The sequence below is a fragment of the Gossypium raimondii genome, chromosome 11 (genome assembly GCF_025698545.1).
Source record: "Gossypium raimondii isolate GPD5lz chromosome 11, ASM2569854v1, whole genome shotgun sequence".
In the NCBI taxonomy this organism is placed as follows: Eukaryota; Viridiplantae; Streptophyta; class Magnoliopsida; order Malvales; family Malvaceae; genus Gossypium; species Gossypium raimondii.
The window spans coordinates 42368070-42386416 of record NC_068575.1 but is presented as its reverse complement, the minus strand read 5'-3'; the positions used below and the strand labels follow the sequence as shown (position 1 = coordinate 42386416).

Below are 18347 nucleotides of genomic sequence, written 5' to 3'. Positions count from 1 at the left end.
CAAATATCCAGTCTCCGTACATTCACCAGCAAGGCAGACCAAGCTCTTTTTGTTTGATTCTACCTTTTTCACAAGGAAAAATTCATACAACTTGATTTTAGAGGGTCGTAATCATACACCAAGTAATATCTAATCATGTTGTTTCATTTTATATATTAAATATAAACTTGGATCAAAATCTGGATGACTGTCCAATCAATTACATCAATACCACAATCTGACCTGGTTGAGAGTTGTTTCGGTTACAACGTTAAGAGTCTTAAGGGTTTAGATTAGTAAGAAAACAAATGTCCTATTAGGTTATTGGCCAACGCTAAAAAAAGAATATTACTAGACGGAATACTGCACTGCCTGCACCAAGTTATCTCTGTAGATTTCCTACTAACTATTACCCTCGACAACTGAAGAGGGGTTCTCTTGTTCAAGCTTAGTAAGAGCATCCGGTCCACAAATCCGCATCAATTCCTCCTGTTATACAAGAAACAAATCATATTTGTAAATAACATATTAAAAAATATATGCACAAGGAAGAACTGATTGCAATACATTTAACGGATGATAGTAGTACTAGTGTCTAATGATCAGCACCAGGAGGAAAACGACAAGATCTGAGGTAAAGGGTGCAGCTATTTATATACCTTAATTGAACTATTTTCTGATGAAAGCTTCTCACATTCATCAGAAAGCTTCTGTAGTTCCCCTCTAAGGGTGCAGTTTTCGTTCGCCAAGTTTTCCACCCTTGCTTGTAGCTCTTCACACTCCGCCTAGGGAAACACCAAATACAAGCGCACCAGGTCTTTAAGATTCGAAACATAGCTAAAAAAATACTTATAATCCCAAATCATAGGTAGAGGAACAAATATAAAACAGTCTACCTGCTTTCGTAATCTTGATCTCCTGGCAGATTCCCTGTTAGACTGCTTCCTTTTCTGTCTTTTCAACTCACGCTCATCCTGCACAAACCAACAGCTCCAATTTAGTTCAAAACATGAAACTGAAGAGGTAAGTCGCATCCAAAATGCTCTAGCTACTTAAAAGGACACAATAGTGGAGCAAATAAAGTTACACTACAAGGAATGAGGCAGGTTTTTAACAACTCAGGAGCAGAATATTGGATTGCAAATGGAGCAAATAGTAATGATTAATGAATGAACAAGCAAAAAAAGAAACAAAAATCAACAAGGCTCATACTTGAATCCACTGGTCATGCATTACAACTCCAGGAGCAGCTGCAGCTACAGCACCAGACACGTTGGGTCGCATTTTTGCAGCTCCTGTGGCAGCAGGGGCACCACTCCATATGTCCATCCCAATATTCAAATTAGTTCCAGGAATAGGGACTACGGGTTTCCCAGGAACCAAAGCCACAGCAGTATTACTCTGCATATTGGCTGGTACAAAGAGTGATTTGCAATTAGAATATAAAATCAAACCCATGTTTATTATCATAAGTACACTTAGAAAACATAAAGAGAAACTTTTTTTTTTTTTCAAAATAAGCTGAAGCTTCTTTGATTGATTGATCCAACAATAAAAGCCGAAATTAGATGAGGAAACTTAATATACCATCTGCAAGCATCTGTCCAAAGCTTCCCTTTTTCACAGCACCAGGTTCCTAAAGAGAAAAAGAAGGGCACATAATTATTAGAAAGGACAATTCATCATATTAACATGCTAGCCAGTAAATCATCCGTGCCCTTGATGACAACCAAATAATGATAATTACGCACATACTTGTTGATTATTCTCATCGCTTCCATCTGCTGTACCCTCACTGCCACTTTCACCACTGTTAAGAAAGCGACTAAAATTAGGAAAGGCATGTACAAAAAAATCAAAGAAAATTCTTTAATCAAAATCCATGTTGAGAGTGAATGTGAAAATTGTTTGAGGAAAGATTGGAACATCAAAAGTCTAGTGCACCTTTGAGAGCCGCCATCTTTTCCAGATCCGGAAGCTGCCTTTCCACTCTCTTCAACCTTGCTTCCTGAAGTTCCCTTGGATTTTTTGGTGGCACCTCGATCCTTGTCATCAGCACTCTTCTCTTCATGGTCAGCATTATTTGGTACAGAACTTGGAGCCTATAGAAAAAATTGCTATGAGGAAAGGGCATTTATTTTATGAACAACTGGGAATATACTGCAAGAGGAAAACACATAAAGAAAGAAAAAATCTAATATTACGATGGCCATATTAGGATGTGCATATACTCCCCCTGGAGGATATATAACTGGATACGGAACTGGGGTGCCGTATGGAGGCATTAAAGGATGCTGAAAGATAATCAACAGAAAAGAAAAGTAAGAACCTTACTTGAATCAAACATTGAAAGAAACAAATGATTAGGCAATAGTGATTTTAAAAGAGGAATCACCTGGCCTCCCCATATATATGGATGCGGAGTCGTTGAAGCAACAGTTGAGGCAAAAAAGGGAGGTGTAGTAGCTCCGGCACCATAATAAGCCTAAACAAGAAGATGAGTTGTAAGCTCTAACAATTATTTACAGGACAAAGACATTTTTAGTAAACTTCATCAATGTGATCAACAGTTGAAAAATGAGACAAACCGTAAGATTTATGTACTATACAAACCTGCATCTGGCTTGACCAATCAGGATATGCAGGTGTCGTAGGCATTTCCTATAAGTAAAAAGTAGAAAAATCAGTAAAGTTCAACCACTTGCTAGTGATGAGAAAACATGAATAATATGGGCACATTATTCTTTTCTTTGGGTGGAGATAAGGCAAGTATGATATACCTGAGCTGAAGCAGTAGGTTTAGAATGGTTGGCAGGTGAGCTCTCTTCTTCTGTTCCCATAACCACTTCGGCAAACTTCTTAATTTCAGCAATTTTAAAATAAAATTTGATCGTCAATGACTTTTATGAAGCACCTGAGAATCCAAAACCAAGTAAACACGTATATCAGAGATGAGAGATCACAAGAAATTATCTACCAATGACACAACTAACAAGGAGGGGAAGAAAAAAGTGAAACTATAACTAGCTATCAGGAACATGCAGAAACATCATTTAAGAGCCCATGGAGCATAAATCTAAATAGATTTCAGGCAACATATTATCATGAGTGGACTACAATGAGAAAAATAATCGAACCGGCCTCAATGCTCCGCAACATTGTAAACAACACTCACATGATCCAACAAAAGACAAAACTTACCCTAAAATATTGAAAACAACTTACAAACAGTTTCAGAATAACTTAAAAACCATTTAAAGAAAGCTAAAATCCAGAAATAAACTTGTTACTTTTTAAAGATCTTCTGTTATCTTGGTCACATCACTAGCAGCGAATAAATACAAAATGATACAAATTAGGTTGTTAATTTACTCTTCCATATAAACTAACTTAAAGACAAATCACACATTCTTGTCCTAACAAGTGAAGCACTCAGAGGAAAGCATCATGTTTGTAGCTAATTTAGCCATATGCAAAATAGAGGTAGAGTATCAATCGTTTCCATAAAGGGACAACCTTGAAATATAAAGTAATTCTTTAATTCTAAGAATTTGTTAATTAACTCCAATTTGTTCCCTACAAAAAGAATAATCCGACTTTTTCAACAATTCCTATATTAAACAAAAAATTAGTAGGAAAAAGAAAAAGAAAAATCAGTAGAAATTGGCGGTATCTGTTTTAAATAGACCACAGCTAAAGCTAATCAACAATTAGCCCTCTTAATTCTTCATGCAGATTATAGTAAAAACCTAACGTTGACCAGCAATTGTCGTATTACAGCTGGAATCCATACACCTTCTCCACATGTTAGAAAAAAAAAAAGAAAGAAGAGAAGAACATACATTATCAGTGAATGGATTCTTAGTTTCTTACTGATGAATATGCTAAAGAACTGGGTTTTTTTTTTCCAAAATAGTAAAAGCTAATTTTAATCTTCAAGCTAAAACCACACGATTTCCCATAGGCATAACACAGCCAAAACTTAAAAGAAACAATATAAAGATAAAAGTTGAGAGAAGAACGTGTAAGTAATACTAATCCAACTGATAAATCAAAGTTGAAAAAAAAATGAGATAAGAGAAAAAGAAAGAAATCCTGAAACAAATTTATTAATGGCATAAAAGAACAGAAATAGAAGGAAAGAAATTTAGCTTTAAACGCTTTTAAAATTACATATAAAAAACACAATATTAAAAAGAACAAATTTGAAGAAGGAGAAGAAGAAGAAGAAAGAAGAAAGAAAGACCAGACCTGCTTTCATGGCGTTGAAAAGGGAAGTAAGGAGGAAGTCCAAGTGGAAACACTTTAAATAAATAAATAAAAAGGGGAAATTACCAAGAGAAAGACATTTATTTATATAAACAATCTTTTCTTTTTTTATTTGCTTCTTATATTTCCTTATCCGACGGCTGAGAATAAAGAATAAAAGAATCGTACGAGAAATTGAAGTACAATGTTCTTTATTTAGTTTGGAAGGAAAGAAAAAGAAAGAGAAGAGCAAGGGGGGTGTCAAGTTTTATAGCGAAACTACATCGTTTAGGTTTGAGCTTTTTTCTTTTTGTCCTTAAGGTTATTATCCGTATGGGCTTGTGTGGCTTCCACGTCACTGAAACATTATCCATTTATAATGCACCGCCTTTGACTTCATTCTTATTGGCTTTCAGGAATTTAGCCGTACTTGATGGGACATGGTTCCTGCTGGTTTCACCATTTAGCAGATGGAAATTGGTCCCTCTCTCAGCCGGAGTAAGCCCAACCACGCTTCCCATTCACGAAATTAGTACATCTCTTGAACAAAAGACAAAACTTTGATAAAAGCTTTATGTATATTTAATTATATCTTTGACTGTTTCTGAGGTATATATATAAAAAGCATTGATGTCCAATTGACAGTTCTGTGAAGTTTATGTTTACTGAAAGAAGGCATAAGCCATTCATGTACATTTTGTACCCAAAACATGATCAGCCATCATCCTGCCTGATCAATTCGATAAGCAATCATCGAAGCAGATGAAGAATGAGGTATAAGACTTCGATTTCTTCCCCTTGTCGTTACACTTGTTTGTAACATGCCCGGAATTGACCGACTCTTCCTCTGCATGGCTTCCGGAACGATCAATTTCCATTTGTTTAGGAGGTGTAGTCTCTGGTGGGCTACAGTTGCGGAGGAAGTTGGTAAGAGAGGCAGTGATTTCCTTAAATTCTGGTCGAATCTTCGGGTCCTCTGCCCAACAGGACTGCAGGAGAGATACAATCTCTGTTGGAAGACCTTCCACAGAAGGCCTTTCGTTCTGAAGATTGCAAAAGAGATATAGTTAGAAATTGTTAAAAAGTATTGACATGAGAAATGAAAGTTCAGCTTGCCTTTGCCGCTGCATATGCCGCTGTTACATTATCCCTTCCCTTGAATGGAGCTTTATTCGTCAGTATCTCCCAAAGAACAATTGAGAAACTGTACACATCGACTTTGTGGTCATAGTGTTTCTTTGCTCCGATTGGGAGTGGATCTCTGCTGTATATCTAATTTGGATAAAAGAAAAACAAGTTAGACATTACCAGAACTAGGAAGATAAGCCACTACTAGATTAATTTAGAACCATTATAAGAAAAGCACCTCAGGAGCCATCCACCGGTAAGTACCGGCCTCACAAGTCATTCCACCCAATACTTCCTCTCTAGCTAGTCCAAAGTCAGCCAGCTTGATGCACGTTCTATCCTCGGAGAGAAGTAAATTGCCTGTCATGAGATTAAAGGATATATAAGAAACAGACTGTCTTCTGGCATAATATTTTCACTCAATTTTGAGGTGTTCGTCTGTTGATGAGGTCAATCACAATAAAAAAGTACTGCAATGTCTAAATGCTTAGTATCAGCTTCTAAAGTCCTTAGGCATTTTAATGCATATCAGCGAAAACTTTCCGTTCCAGCACAATCTATACTTTGTTTGGTCACCTGACATTACTAGCACAGTCAGTTTATCATATCTGTTCAGGAAAACAATGAAATTTTGCTATATCTTAAGTCTTGGTCAGTGCAAGCAAGTGAAAGAATAAGCATATCATTAACTATTTACCAAATAGCAGCAACTAGAATATTGAGATGAGAATAGAATGAATTACTTGGCTTCAGATCACGATGAATAATGCCATTGGCATGCAGGTATTCCATAGCTCGGGAAATACCCAATGCAAGACGTAAAGCAAAATCCAGTTCAAGACGCTTGGGGCGCATGTTCCACAGATACCTCTGAAGTGTATCACCTTTCATGAGTTCAGTAACTATCATCATAGTCGGCTCCAGGGAACAGCCGACAAACTGCTTCAGCAAAACATATCTGAATTAGAAGGACAAGGTAATTTAATGCGAATATGAATGGCAGTTTCAGAGAATAATGTAAGTTAAAATAGCCACAAATATCAGAGTGCCGTATGAACATCTTCCATAGATGGCTATATCATTGACTTGCAGGGAGACAGTATTGTCAAACCAAATCCAACAACTTAGTTGCTTATGTAGTCTGTTAGCAGGTTGGCTAGTGAGAAGGATACGGCGATATACTAGCAAACCATAATACTAAAACTTAATCACGTGTTGCTGGCTGTTGGGAGCTTGAAATGGAAGAGAGTGAAGGTGAAAAGGTAAAATTAGACATACACTAAAGAGGTAAAGAGTAGTTTTTAAAAACCTTTACAACATTTTCATGGTCCATCCTAGACAGCAGTAAAACCTCCCTCTGAAATTTCTCCTTATGCTCGCGAATTACAGCTGATGGATTACTTGGCTGAATCATCTTCACAGCAACAGGTTTGGATTTGTAGCTTGAACAAAATGAAGTAACCATCAGTGTCACGGATCCAAATTATTCGTTACCAGAAAATTGAAATTTTTTGCAGCAGTGTAGCCTTCTAGAACACCACATTAATAGCAAGGATCCAACCAAATTTGCACAATGTTAAACATAATATTGCAGAATTAGTAAGCATGAGCACAAAGGTATTGTTTCGTAATCAGAAACAATTAAACTTTGCCTCTTTTCTCATGCATAACTGTTAAAATACAGGGCAATGAGGAATTCATTTACCACAGCATCCATAATAGAGAGGGTGCTTTAGCATACAAACAATATCAAAATAAGATAGCATCAAGGGAGTTCAACTTCATTGAATTCGACATAAAACATAAACGATATTGTTTGATATTGACATACAACCGGCTGCTGAGGAAATTGGACACTATATCCAAGGATGTCCTGTCAACTAGCAATTAATCATAATCGATTGGATGATGAGTCCTTTAACCGTCAACTATGCAATTCCACTGCAGTTCACATACACGTGGCGCTAACAACATCTAAATGTAATTAGAATCGATCGCAAATTGATTCGGTGATGAGTCCTTTAACCGTCAACTATGCTATTAACAAAGGTTCCACTGCAGTCCACATACACGTGGCGCTAACAACATCTAAATGTAATTAGAATCGATCGCAAATTGATTGGATGATGAGTCCCGTAACCGTCAACTACGCTATTAACAAAGGTTCCACTGCAGTCCACATACACGTGGCACTAACAACATCTAAATGTAATTAGAATCTGTCACAAATCGATTGGATGATGAGTCCTTTAACTGTCAACTATGCTATGAACAAAGATTCAACTGCAGTCCACATGCACGCGGCGCTAACAACATCTAAATGTAGTTACAATCGATCTCAAAATCTTCTAATTGTCAACTATGCTATTAACGGAGATTGCATTGCTGTTCATATTACTTGCGATGTTGTCAGCTAAAAGCTGTTAGAATCTAAAACTTCATCAGTGTTCTCAAATCTCAGTATCAACAACTAGCTAAAGTAGTAATGATGTAGCTTATACAAATGCAGTGTAAATTCATAATCAACCAATCATGTTTCCAACTAAAAAAACTATATGACGAACACAATAAGTCCTTCTATGATCTATCACAACTTGATTCTAGAAATGTTTCTTTAAAATGCAGCAAAACAAGGAATCGGAAGTCTATTTCCTTGGAACTTGAAGGAACTCAAAGAGACCCCAAAAGAGAAGATAAAGCTTGTTTCTTGAAAACTAAACATAGTGATAAACAAATCAAGAGCATCTTACAGACCCTAAACTAAAAGGAATCCATATGCCTTTACTAAAAAAACCCAAATTTTTTTTAATCAAGATATATATATGTTTGATCAAAATAGCACTAAGATCAGACTTAAACACACCAAGTAAACAAGCCCTTACAGAAACCGGATAAACCACCTCAAACCCCTTGAAATTTTTATCAGTCCAAGAAGACAGAATTCAAAATAAAGATGAAAACAAAATTGAATTCAAACAAAGGAGAAAAATCCAAACAAGCCCACAAAAGCCAAAAGAGCATGGAAATCCAAGAACATGCAAAGAATGTGATTAACCTAATGAAGCCAATATCAAGAAAACCAAAATATAAGACACCCCAAAAGAAAGGCAAAAGAAAAAAAAAAGTAACTGAAGAGAAAAAAATATGAAAAAGAACTCACAATCCTTTATGAACAGTGGAGTAAGAGCCTTCACCGATCATTTTGTCAAGCAAAACAAGACGAGGATCAATTAACGAGCTTTCATCAATCTGGAAGACAAAACTATTGTCTGAATCATCATCTGCTTCTACTTCTTCCACGTTATTATTATAGTACATTGACGTCAGCTTGAACAATGTGTCACCAATATATTGAAGAGGATAAGGTAAAGACAACTCTAACTCGTCCCTTTCTCTTCCTTCCATTGCTGAAGCTTCCTTTTTGTAGTTTTCTTGCTGCATTACACAGTAAAGAGAAAAACAAAAAGGCTGAAAAAATGACTTCTTTTATGGCAAAAAATTCCTGTATATTTATATGTGAAATCAAACAAAAATAAAACAACAACAAAAATGATTTTTTTAATTATTTATATTTATTTATGAGATAAAGAGGAAAGGACGGGTTTTGGCCCTTTGGGTGGGTTTTAAAAACGAGAGGGAAATTATGGAAACTATTTTTTTTTGTATTGTTTTTATGGAAAGTAATTACATTTACTCATTTTTATTTTGGTTCTGGTGCATTGAGGGTTCATGAAGCATTTTGTATCTGCATATGTGACAGATTTTTAGAGGATAGATTATTACCTTTTTCTATTACTTTGATAAATATGGAAATTGTTTTGAAAATAATGGAAGTTTTTGGACTCAAACATTAATAGTGGCAATCAAGGAAATACAAATGGCTTTTATATTATGCCTGATTCCCTTTTTACATTTACTCTTATTCTATTTTTGAGAGTTTTACAATAAATGTTTTAAAAGCATTTACACTACATAATCATTACATCTTAAATTCATAAAAATATTTATTAATTAATATTTAAAGCAAGTAAATGATTCCTAAAAATAGAGTAATTGATTTTTGTACTTTTCTAAAGTTAATAAATAAAGATAATTAATATTGGTATTAATTATTTCAGTTAATAATTACATATGTTGATTAATGATTGGTTAAATTTAAAAACTTGTTAAAATTAAAATAATCTAGACAAGTTCTAAAATCCCAAATATATATAATAAATAAAACTAGAAAAATCTTAAAATTTTAAAATACAATAAAAATCAAAAGTATTAAAATTTTCCGAAGTTTTGAAAAATATATATAAAAAATCAACCTTGTAATCAAACTTTAAAAAATTCTAAAATTTCTTTAAATCGGAAAAATAAAAGTTAGAAATTCAAGAATTTAAAATTTTAAAATTTTCTAAAACTTTGAAAAAAATTCAAACTTCTATAAAAGAAAATATTTTTGACCTTTTATTTTTCTAAAAATGGTATCAAATAGCTTTTAAATTTTAATAATTTGGCCGTTGTGGTTCCATCGGAATTTGTATGTGTGGAAAGGAGTGATGTGCCAAGCTCTTATGTTGTTTTGTTTGCAGACTCTTTTTTGCAAGATTGGGGTTGCTCGCAATTGTCCTTCGAGCACCTTCAGAATACTTGTTAGCTGGGGAGGAGGTTTGATTGGGTTTGGAGCTACCCGGTGGGTTAAGTGTAATGTTGACGCGGAGATGGCTGCTTGTCGTTTGGGTGGGTTAAGTGTAATGTTGATGCGGTGTTGTTTCAAGGTGAGTGTGCAACGAAGTGGGGGCGGTGTTGAGGGACGACACTGGGGTGTTCCAACGAGCTTGTATTGGTTTTGCTTAAGCGGTGTATGCTCCTCATATTGCAGAAGCGGTGTCGATCAAAGAGACTCTATCTTGGGTTAAGTCTTTACACCTAGATAATGTAGTAGTTGAAATTGAAATCAATTGCCTTCGATTGGATTAGTCGATTTGCTAATAAAGCGGTACATGGCTTAACAAGGCTGATTTTACTGAATGTGAACTACACTGATCGGGTTAATTTTAAGGATGGCAATTCGGATCATGGATATCCGAATCTGCCTAACCAATTATAAAATAGGGTACATTACACCAACAGTCACTCAACTTTGGGGTAGCTGACAAAACAGTCACTTAACTTTTAAAAAATAACAAAACAATGACCACTAACCATTTTCTGTTACGTCTGTAATGGAGCTATTATTTTCCATTATTGACTTAACAGAAATGCCATTTTCCATCCCTCCCCCTATCATAAGCCCCTTTACTTTTTTGCAGACCTCCCCACCCTTGCCCTCTCCCCCTCTTCCCCCTATTCCTTCTTCACCATCATCCCCAAGGAAAATGAACCCCAAGAAGGAAACAATATAAAACGTGGCCACAAAGATACTTAAGGGCTTGAACGTGGCCACAAAGACCGGACCTTTACGCCATATGCACCATGCTTGCACACTGATTGTGACCATATTTCCAAATAAAGCCTGAAACAAAATTGGTCTCAGTTACAAAGCTTCGATTTGCCAAAATGACAAAGCTAACACGGGGAGTTGCAATTTTCTTACTGAGTAGACCACATAAATGAGCTCGATATCAAGACTCAACATCTAAGCTGTAACACCCCTAACCCGAGTCTGTGACCAGAATAGGGTTACGAAGCATTACTGGAGTTTACAGAACAAATAGACAAAAATTTCAAACATTTCACATCACATAATATACATGTTAGAAACCAATCAAAATTAAACATATTGTCCCTTATATGAGCCCACGAGGCCCAAAATACACATTAGAAACAAATCAGGACTAAATCGGAAACTCAAAATTTTTTTCGAAAACATTTAATATTTTCAACACTGCAGGGGTCACACGGCCGTGTGACTTACATAGTTAAGAGACAAGCCCGTGTCTAAGGCCGTGTAACTCACTGACTTGCATTCTTTTTAAAGATACAGGGGACACACAACCGTGTCACCTGGCCGTGTGTCACACACGGCTGAGACACACGCCCGTGTCTCTACCCATGTGGACGAAAATAGGCTATTTTATAAGCCATTTTTCTCACCCAACAAGGCATGCACTTTCAGTTAACATTGTGCATATCAACAAGCCAAAATTAGGCACTAAAATAAACCAAAATCAAGCTTTTCACATATAATATCTTCACATACAACCAATATGCCTTTAGGCACGTCAGATGACAGATTATAACATGTGTACTCATGTATTTAATATTTTCATATGTATAACTAACTTATATGCATATTTGTACCCAAGGTTTACCAAACTAATTTGCATTATTTCAAACTAAGTCACTTACCTACCAAAACATATCATTTGATACCAAATTGTATTTCAAATGCTAGCATATTTAGTTATATATACCTTACATATCAAGGTACCGATTCATGATTAACTCATCGCATACTAAAACAAATGTATATAAATGCACATTTAGCTAACACTTTACCTTTCACTATACAACCATAAACTAAACCACACATCAATCACATAAGGCAAATATGCACGAATCAAAATGTGCCAAAACACAAGCCAAATAAGTGGCTAATCTCCACAAAATACATATAGGCCAAATTTAGCCAAAATAACCTATGCATGCCATTATAACCAAAATTAAAACATCCAAAAGTACCGATAAAACTGATGGATAGTGTGATATAACTCCGACAAGCTTCCAACCCAATCGAGCTTCCGATAATCTGAAAAGTAAAGAAAAACAAATACGTAAGCAATGAATGCTTAGTAAGCTCGTATAAACTTTAATCATATCAATTCATTTCAAATATGAAATTTATACATATAAAGAATAATCCAATATCGATACTGCAAGATTCATGAAGCTATATTCAACAACTCACAAGGTGAATAAATCCACAGCATCACTTATACATACCATTCCTAGCATAGTAGGATTTTAAATAACTTTAAACCTTACCACTCTTTCATGAGCTCAAACATATTTTCATTTGAACACTTATCATTTCAATACAACTTATAATTAAACATATTACTATTCAACCAACAACTTGACATTTGCTTAAGCATCAAATAACAACACTTGTTAGCATACTTGCACATATTTCATATAAATTCAACATCGATAACCTTATTATCTCAACTTTGTCACACTTGAATTTTTACTCGTCTCAACTTATATAATTTCCATGTATCAACATATCAAAGATATTCGTATATGTTCATGTCATGAAACATATCATTCTCTTACCAATTTTTCATATACATATATCATCCATTTCAATATATCAATATATCAATATATCATGTGCCATCATTTCCATGTATTTCATGTATATACCTATATTAGTTCGTATCAAACTCATATAAACTCGTAACAGAACATTGCCTGTTGAACCATTTAGAATATCGTTGGATAACTTGCAAATTCATTAAATAAATCACTTTACCAAGACTTTTCCAAATGGAAGAACGACTTACAGATAAGAGTACATTGTTAACAGAAGCTAATAAGAGCTGTGCCTTCCAGATACGCCAATAGAAGCTCAAAAGTTGAACAGAAGCTCTTAAGAGCTAAACATAAACTCAGAGTTGAACAGAAGCTCGTAAGAGCTGGACAGAAACTCATAAGAGTTGAACAGAAGCTCGTAAGAGCTTAACAGAAACTCATAACAGTTGAACAGAAGATCGAAAGAGCTAAACAGAAAGTAAAACATGAGGGTTCGTAACAAATACTGAACCCCGATTTACTTGGGTAATTTTCTGATATCTTCCTTCAATAATGTCATACGCCAAATAACGAATGTACTCAAATCCTGCATTCTATTCGACCCGAATATTCAATTCAATATTATAATTCCAAAAATAATTCATTTTCAACAATAAAATAACTGTATAATACCATTCATTAAATTAATACAAATATTAATTTTTATTCGCATAAACTTACTCGGATAAATTGCAAAAATACTAAGATTTAGAGGTATTTTGATAATTTTTCATTTTCCTTGATTTTCTACCGATCTTGATCTAAATTAATAATTTCATTCAAGATATTAATTTAGACAATAAAACAATTCATTTCATGTAATTTGGTCATTTTTGACATTTTATAAAATTACCCTAAAGTTTTACTTTTATTCAATTTAGTCTTTGAACCCAAAACATGCAAATTAACCATTTTAATACAAATCCAAGCTAGCCGAATATTCATGGCATTTAATACAACCCATTTTTTGCAATAATATCACAATAAACCCTTATATTTATACTATTTCAACAATTTAATCCCTAACCGTAAAATTAAAATACTTTTAAACAACAATTAATATCTTAAATTCATCATTGAATATAAAAAATCACAAGGTTCATCAAAGGCAACTTTCAAAATCTTTAACAGTTTCAAAATCGAAGGTACAGGCTAGCTGGATCTAGTTGCAACGATCTTAAAAACATAAAAATTATTAAAAATGGGACGAAAATTACTTACCGATTGAATTTTAATGCTTGGCCAAACCCTAGCTCTATTTTCATGAAAGCTTTCGGTTGTAATTGGGAAAGAAGATGATAACCACACCTTTTTTTCTTATGTTTTTAATTTAATTTAATTTAATCCATCAAATTACCATATTACCCTTAGTTAATAATTAATTTTAAACACCAAATCTATGCTCGTATTTGTCCATCACATAAATATATGACACAATTACCATCAAATGAAGGTTTAATTTCACAATTGGTCCTTCAATTTAATTAAATTCTAACTAAATAAACTTATTTACAATTTAATCCCAAACTTATTAAGACTACAAGAAGAATTAATCCAAAAGCTAGTGGAATCAATCATAACACCACCGCTTGGAAACTTTGACCATTATTTAGTTACCATTCAAGTCCCTTGTCCTTTATCAATTACCCATTTAATCAAATAGTGATTAAATTTTACATCTTTTATAATTTAGTTCTTTTTAATTAATTAACTATCGAAACGTTAAAATTTTTCAACAAAACTTTAATACCACATTAATGCCGCTCCGTAAATATTTATAAAAATATTTACAGCTTGGTTTATAGAAACGAAGTCCCGAAACCTCACTTTCTAAAACCACTTGACCTAGGATTTTACCATTCAAACCTAATAATTTATTATAAAACATAAATTACCCATTCAAAAATCTTTTTAAAACCATATTTGACTCATAAATATTAAATAATAAAATTTATGAGCTTACTTGTCAGATTTGGTGGCCTCGAACCACTATTTTCGACACCACTAAAAATCAAGTTATTACACAAGCGTTTGAGTCTCTTTCAGAGTGAAAGTAACCAATGTAGATTGAATGGACCGAAAGAGGCAATAGAAGGAAACCAACGTTATCTCTGATGGATGCCCTTTCAAAACTACAGCCTTCAAATTTAGTAGGGAAAACATTAGTTTGAAGTAGCCAAAGCATCGTGGATTATGAAATAGCATATTAAATTACCTGACCAATGATGTTTGCTAAAAGTGACAAAGAGGCAGTAGCGATGAAAAGGCCACCTATGAGCCAATTTTTAGATGTTGTTAGCATGGTAGAAGGAGATGGGTGTAAATGAGGTTGAATTGGTGGGGAAAATATTGGAGGACCCTTGTAAAGGGTCATAACGAGTGCTCCAGAAATAGATACTAAGGTGCCCAACACTTTGATCTAACTCTTTGAGCTTTTCAACTCTAGCTTTTCCATCCTATAAAGTTAAAAAAAATTTGGAAAAACTGATATAGCTAGCAAAGATCAAACCTGAAGATAACACCAAGCAAGAAAGTGAAAGCTGGGATTAAGTTGGCAAGAGCAGAAGCAAGGGTTGGAGAGTTGTATCTTACACCAATGATTACATAGTTCTGCATGAAAGTGATCCTGCAAAAAACCCAGTTTTATAACCCAATTTTTTACCAATAAAGGAATTATTGAACTTTGTTTAGACTTAATTGCATACCCAACAATGATTAAGTAGTAAATTTTGCACAAAAAAGATAAAGTTATTGGTGGCCGCTTTTTCTTGCATATAAAGAAGTCCCAAACTTGGTTGTGGCCGCTAATTAATCCTCCTCATTTTATGATTAATCCTGGTTGTCGCTAGCCACCAAATAAGAGTAGGTATACCAATCATAGCTGGAGTCGTATTCTTGTTTCGCAAAAGGGCCGTAATCATCCCAGCTAAGTGTTGAAGCGCCATCCGCATCAGACACGAACGGACCTTTGAGCCACCTATAGTTACCGTTAAACATGACTCTCAGTCAACAATCAACAAAACAAAACCAAGAAAACCATAAAAAAAATTGTCGTATCAATAGACTTAATTTTTGCTAATTATCTCCCTAACAAGCATGAAATAATTAAACAAAAATCACCCAACCTTACACCAACTCCCAGACAACGACATCAACAACTTGACTGGCTACGTGCATACGCATTAAAACATTGAATTTATGAAACAATTTTTAAAGCCCATTTTTATTACAAGCGTACAGGTCAGTTGCAATATTTGTAGTGCTACAATGGAACATTGGAGTATTCCAAGGATTGAACCCAAAGGAGTTGGCGATTTAATGATTTATATTAAAAAAATACATGCAAGAAAGGAGTCTAGCTAGCTACTCACTAATTGCTATAGAACGATAAAGCATAAACAAAGATTTTTAACACTAATTTCTAAATTAACTATCCTAATGACTAAATTGCAAGAAATATAAAACTAAGGGACTATCCAAAAAATAACTAATGGGCTTGGTTGACTTTGATGTGGTTTACCAAATTTAGGGCTCGAGACATAAATTGCTTAAATTACTAAGTGTCTTCATTTTATCTCTCGATCTCAATTTTACTGACTTACACGAATTAGGTCCGATTTATCTCTCGATCTCATCAGTTAATCGGAGACTTACAAATGGGTGCGCAACAAGATTACCTCTCGGTCTCACTTCATCTTGATATTCTCTTAGGGGTGTCACTACCTAAGTTCTTAGTTTTATTCAAATTAGTCCAATTTGTTACAATTTAGTCCTTTGTCCAAAGATTTTAATTTATCCACATCTCCATCGACCAACCTCCTTGGGTTTAGCTACCCATTACCATATTAAAGCTAACTAAGATGTCAATAACCATCAAACGCAAGAAAATAAAGATGAATATTGGCTTTTTAATGGAGAAAACTAAAAGCAAAGTAAAGATAAACAACTAGAAGTAAGGTAAGAAGCAAGAAAACATTAACTATAGAATCTTTAACAACTAAAACTAAAGAAAGCTGGAATAACATTAAGTAAAGATTAAAGAGTGATTCCAAGAAAGTTTAAAGTTTTTAACATGTAAATAAAACTAAACTACAACAAAAACTAACTTAACTAATAACTATGAAATTTACTCTAAAAAGAAAAGAGAAAATCTAAACTAAAAATGAAAATAAAAAGAAAAGAAAAGAAACCCTAATCCTAACCTAAAACTAAGGAAAAAGATGATAGAAACAAAAATGAAAAGCTTCTCTCTTTATTCAACCAAAAGTGGATTTAAATAGGTGATTTCAACCCTAAATTTTGGACCAAAATGCCCTTAGGTTGTTAATTATGATTGGTGTGGCTGTTGGACAAAACTACCCCTATAGTCATTCTTTTTGTTGCATAAGGCAGGATGTTGCAACATTCGGTTCTAGATGTTGCAACATCCTGGGTATCGTGATATCTAGTTTTAGATATCGTGATATCCAAGTCAGAATTGAAATTTGGAGCATTGGGGGTCTCAGTATCGCGATATCCATCCTTGGTATCACGATACCACTGTAGGTGGCCTCTATTATCCTCATTTTAGCATTGTGAGAGGTATCACAACTTTCATGCTTCGATATCGCGATACCTCCTTCTAGGTGTTGTTTTTGCTCACATTCGGGCCATCATCGACCCCTACAACACTCAATCATCTGGTTAGGTTCCCCACGACACAATTGGCCAATTTGAGTAAAAAAAAGAGAGATAAAAATGAAACATTTTCACTTATTAATCGAAAAATATGAAATAATTAAAATAACAAAAAACTATGTTAAAAAATCTATTTTGCTCGAGAAAAAGCTCCTTAAGTGCATTGGAAAAGCCTAATTTGCCACATCGGTTTGTGACTGATCAACTCCCCCACATTCAACTCTTTGCTTGTCCTCAAGCAAACACACTAAATGTGCAAAGAGACAACCCTTGTACTAAATTGGACAATTAAATCACATAGTGGTAAAACATCGAACTTGTATGAGAACTACCTTACATGCAACTTAAGAGTGATATTTAGCTAACTCGGGCATCCTCAATGCAAACACAATTAGTTCAATAAATTAAAGTGTTAACAAATATAGAGGCAATTAAAATGAATGTATGTACAAGTGTTATCCATCAAAATGAATTACATGGATAGCTCATACATATAAAAAAAATGAATTGGTCATGTTCATCCGGAAATGCAAGCAATTCAAGAATTATTGCGTTAGTGAATTATTCGGGTCCCAAAGGTCTTCTAGGCTTGTAACATTCTAAGGTTTAGGACAGTCAAAATGGTTTCAAGTACTAGAAATGGTTAAGCATATGACATTGTTTCCCATTCGCCCCCAATTTATTCATAGACTCACCTTCTTATTTCTCCTTCTCTCGCCTACCTTATTTCTCCAAAATTTTAGAAGATATTACGCAATATTGGCACATACAAAACTAGTAGGCGTTAATACATTATGACTTGAAAGATTTTTTTTCTGACCTTGACTTTGATTTTTAAAGCTCTTTTCTACATTTTGCACTCTTCCAGTTACAATGCTTTTAACCCTCACATTGCTTTTATTCACTCAACATTTCTATTTTTGTATTATTATTATTATTATTATTTAACTCACTTCGCAAGGTTATATATGTACTATATCACGTAGTCTCTTCTTTTCTTTTTCGCATAAGAAGCCACCATAATGTCTCTA

At 34.3% G+C, this 18347-nt stretch overlaps 2 protein-coding genes across 3 annotated transcripts; both read right to left on the bottom strand.

Annotated features, from left to right (window-relative positions):
• Positions 1 to 126: 126 nt before the first annotated feature.
• LOC105803827 (G-box-binding factor 1) lies at positions 127 to 4388 on the bottom strand. Of its 2 annotated transcripts, XM_012636235.2 has the most exons (12): positions 4231 to 4388; positions 2760 to 2893; positions 2593 to 2640; positions 2375 to 2464; positions 2184 to 2273; positions 1924 to 2081; positions 1735 to 1789; positions 1567 to 1615; positions 1192 to 1391; positions 876 to 953; positions 639 to 764; positions 127 to 468 (listed from the first exon to the last, which is right to left on the bottom strand). In XM_012636235.2, the coding sequence occupies exons 2-12, from the start codon at positions 2817 to 2819 to the stop codon at positions 382 to 384; spliced, it is 1041 nt and encodes a 346-aa protein (XP_012491689.1). In that variant the 5' UTR covers positions 2820 to 2893; positions 4231 to 4388; the 3' UTR covers positions 127 to 381. The 2 variants fall into 2 exon arrangements, with proteins under 2 accessions (XP_012491689.1, XP_052479025.1); XM_052623065.1 differs by lacking the exon at positions 4231 to 4388 and having other exon boundaries at positions 2760 to 3474.
• A 484-nt stretch (positions 4389 to 4872) lies between these two features.
• Positions 4873 to 8815, bottom strand: LOC105803828 (serine/threonine/tyrosine-protein kinase HT1). Its single transcript, XM_012636238.2, has 6 exons — positions 8516 to 8815; positions 6665 to 6797; positions 6099 to 6294; positions 5594 to 5715; positions 5344 to 5499; positions 4873 to 5270 (listed from the first exon to the last, which is right to left on the bottom strand). The coding sequence occupies exons 1-6, from the start codon at positions 8794 to 8796 to the stop codon at positions 4962 to 4964; spliced, it is 1197 nt and encodes a 398-aa protein (XP_012491692.2). The 5' UTR covers positions 8797 to 8815; the 3' UTR covers positions 4873 to 4961.
• Positions 8816 to 18347: the final 9532 nt, after the last annotated feature.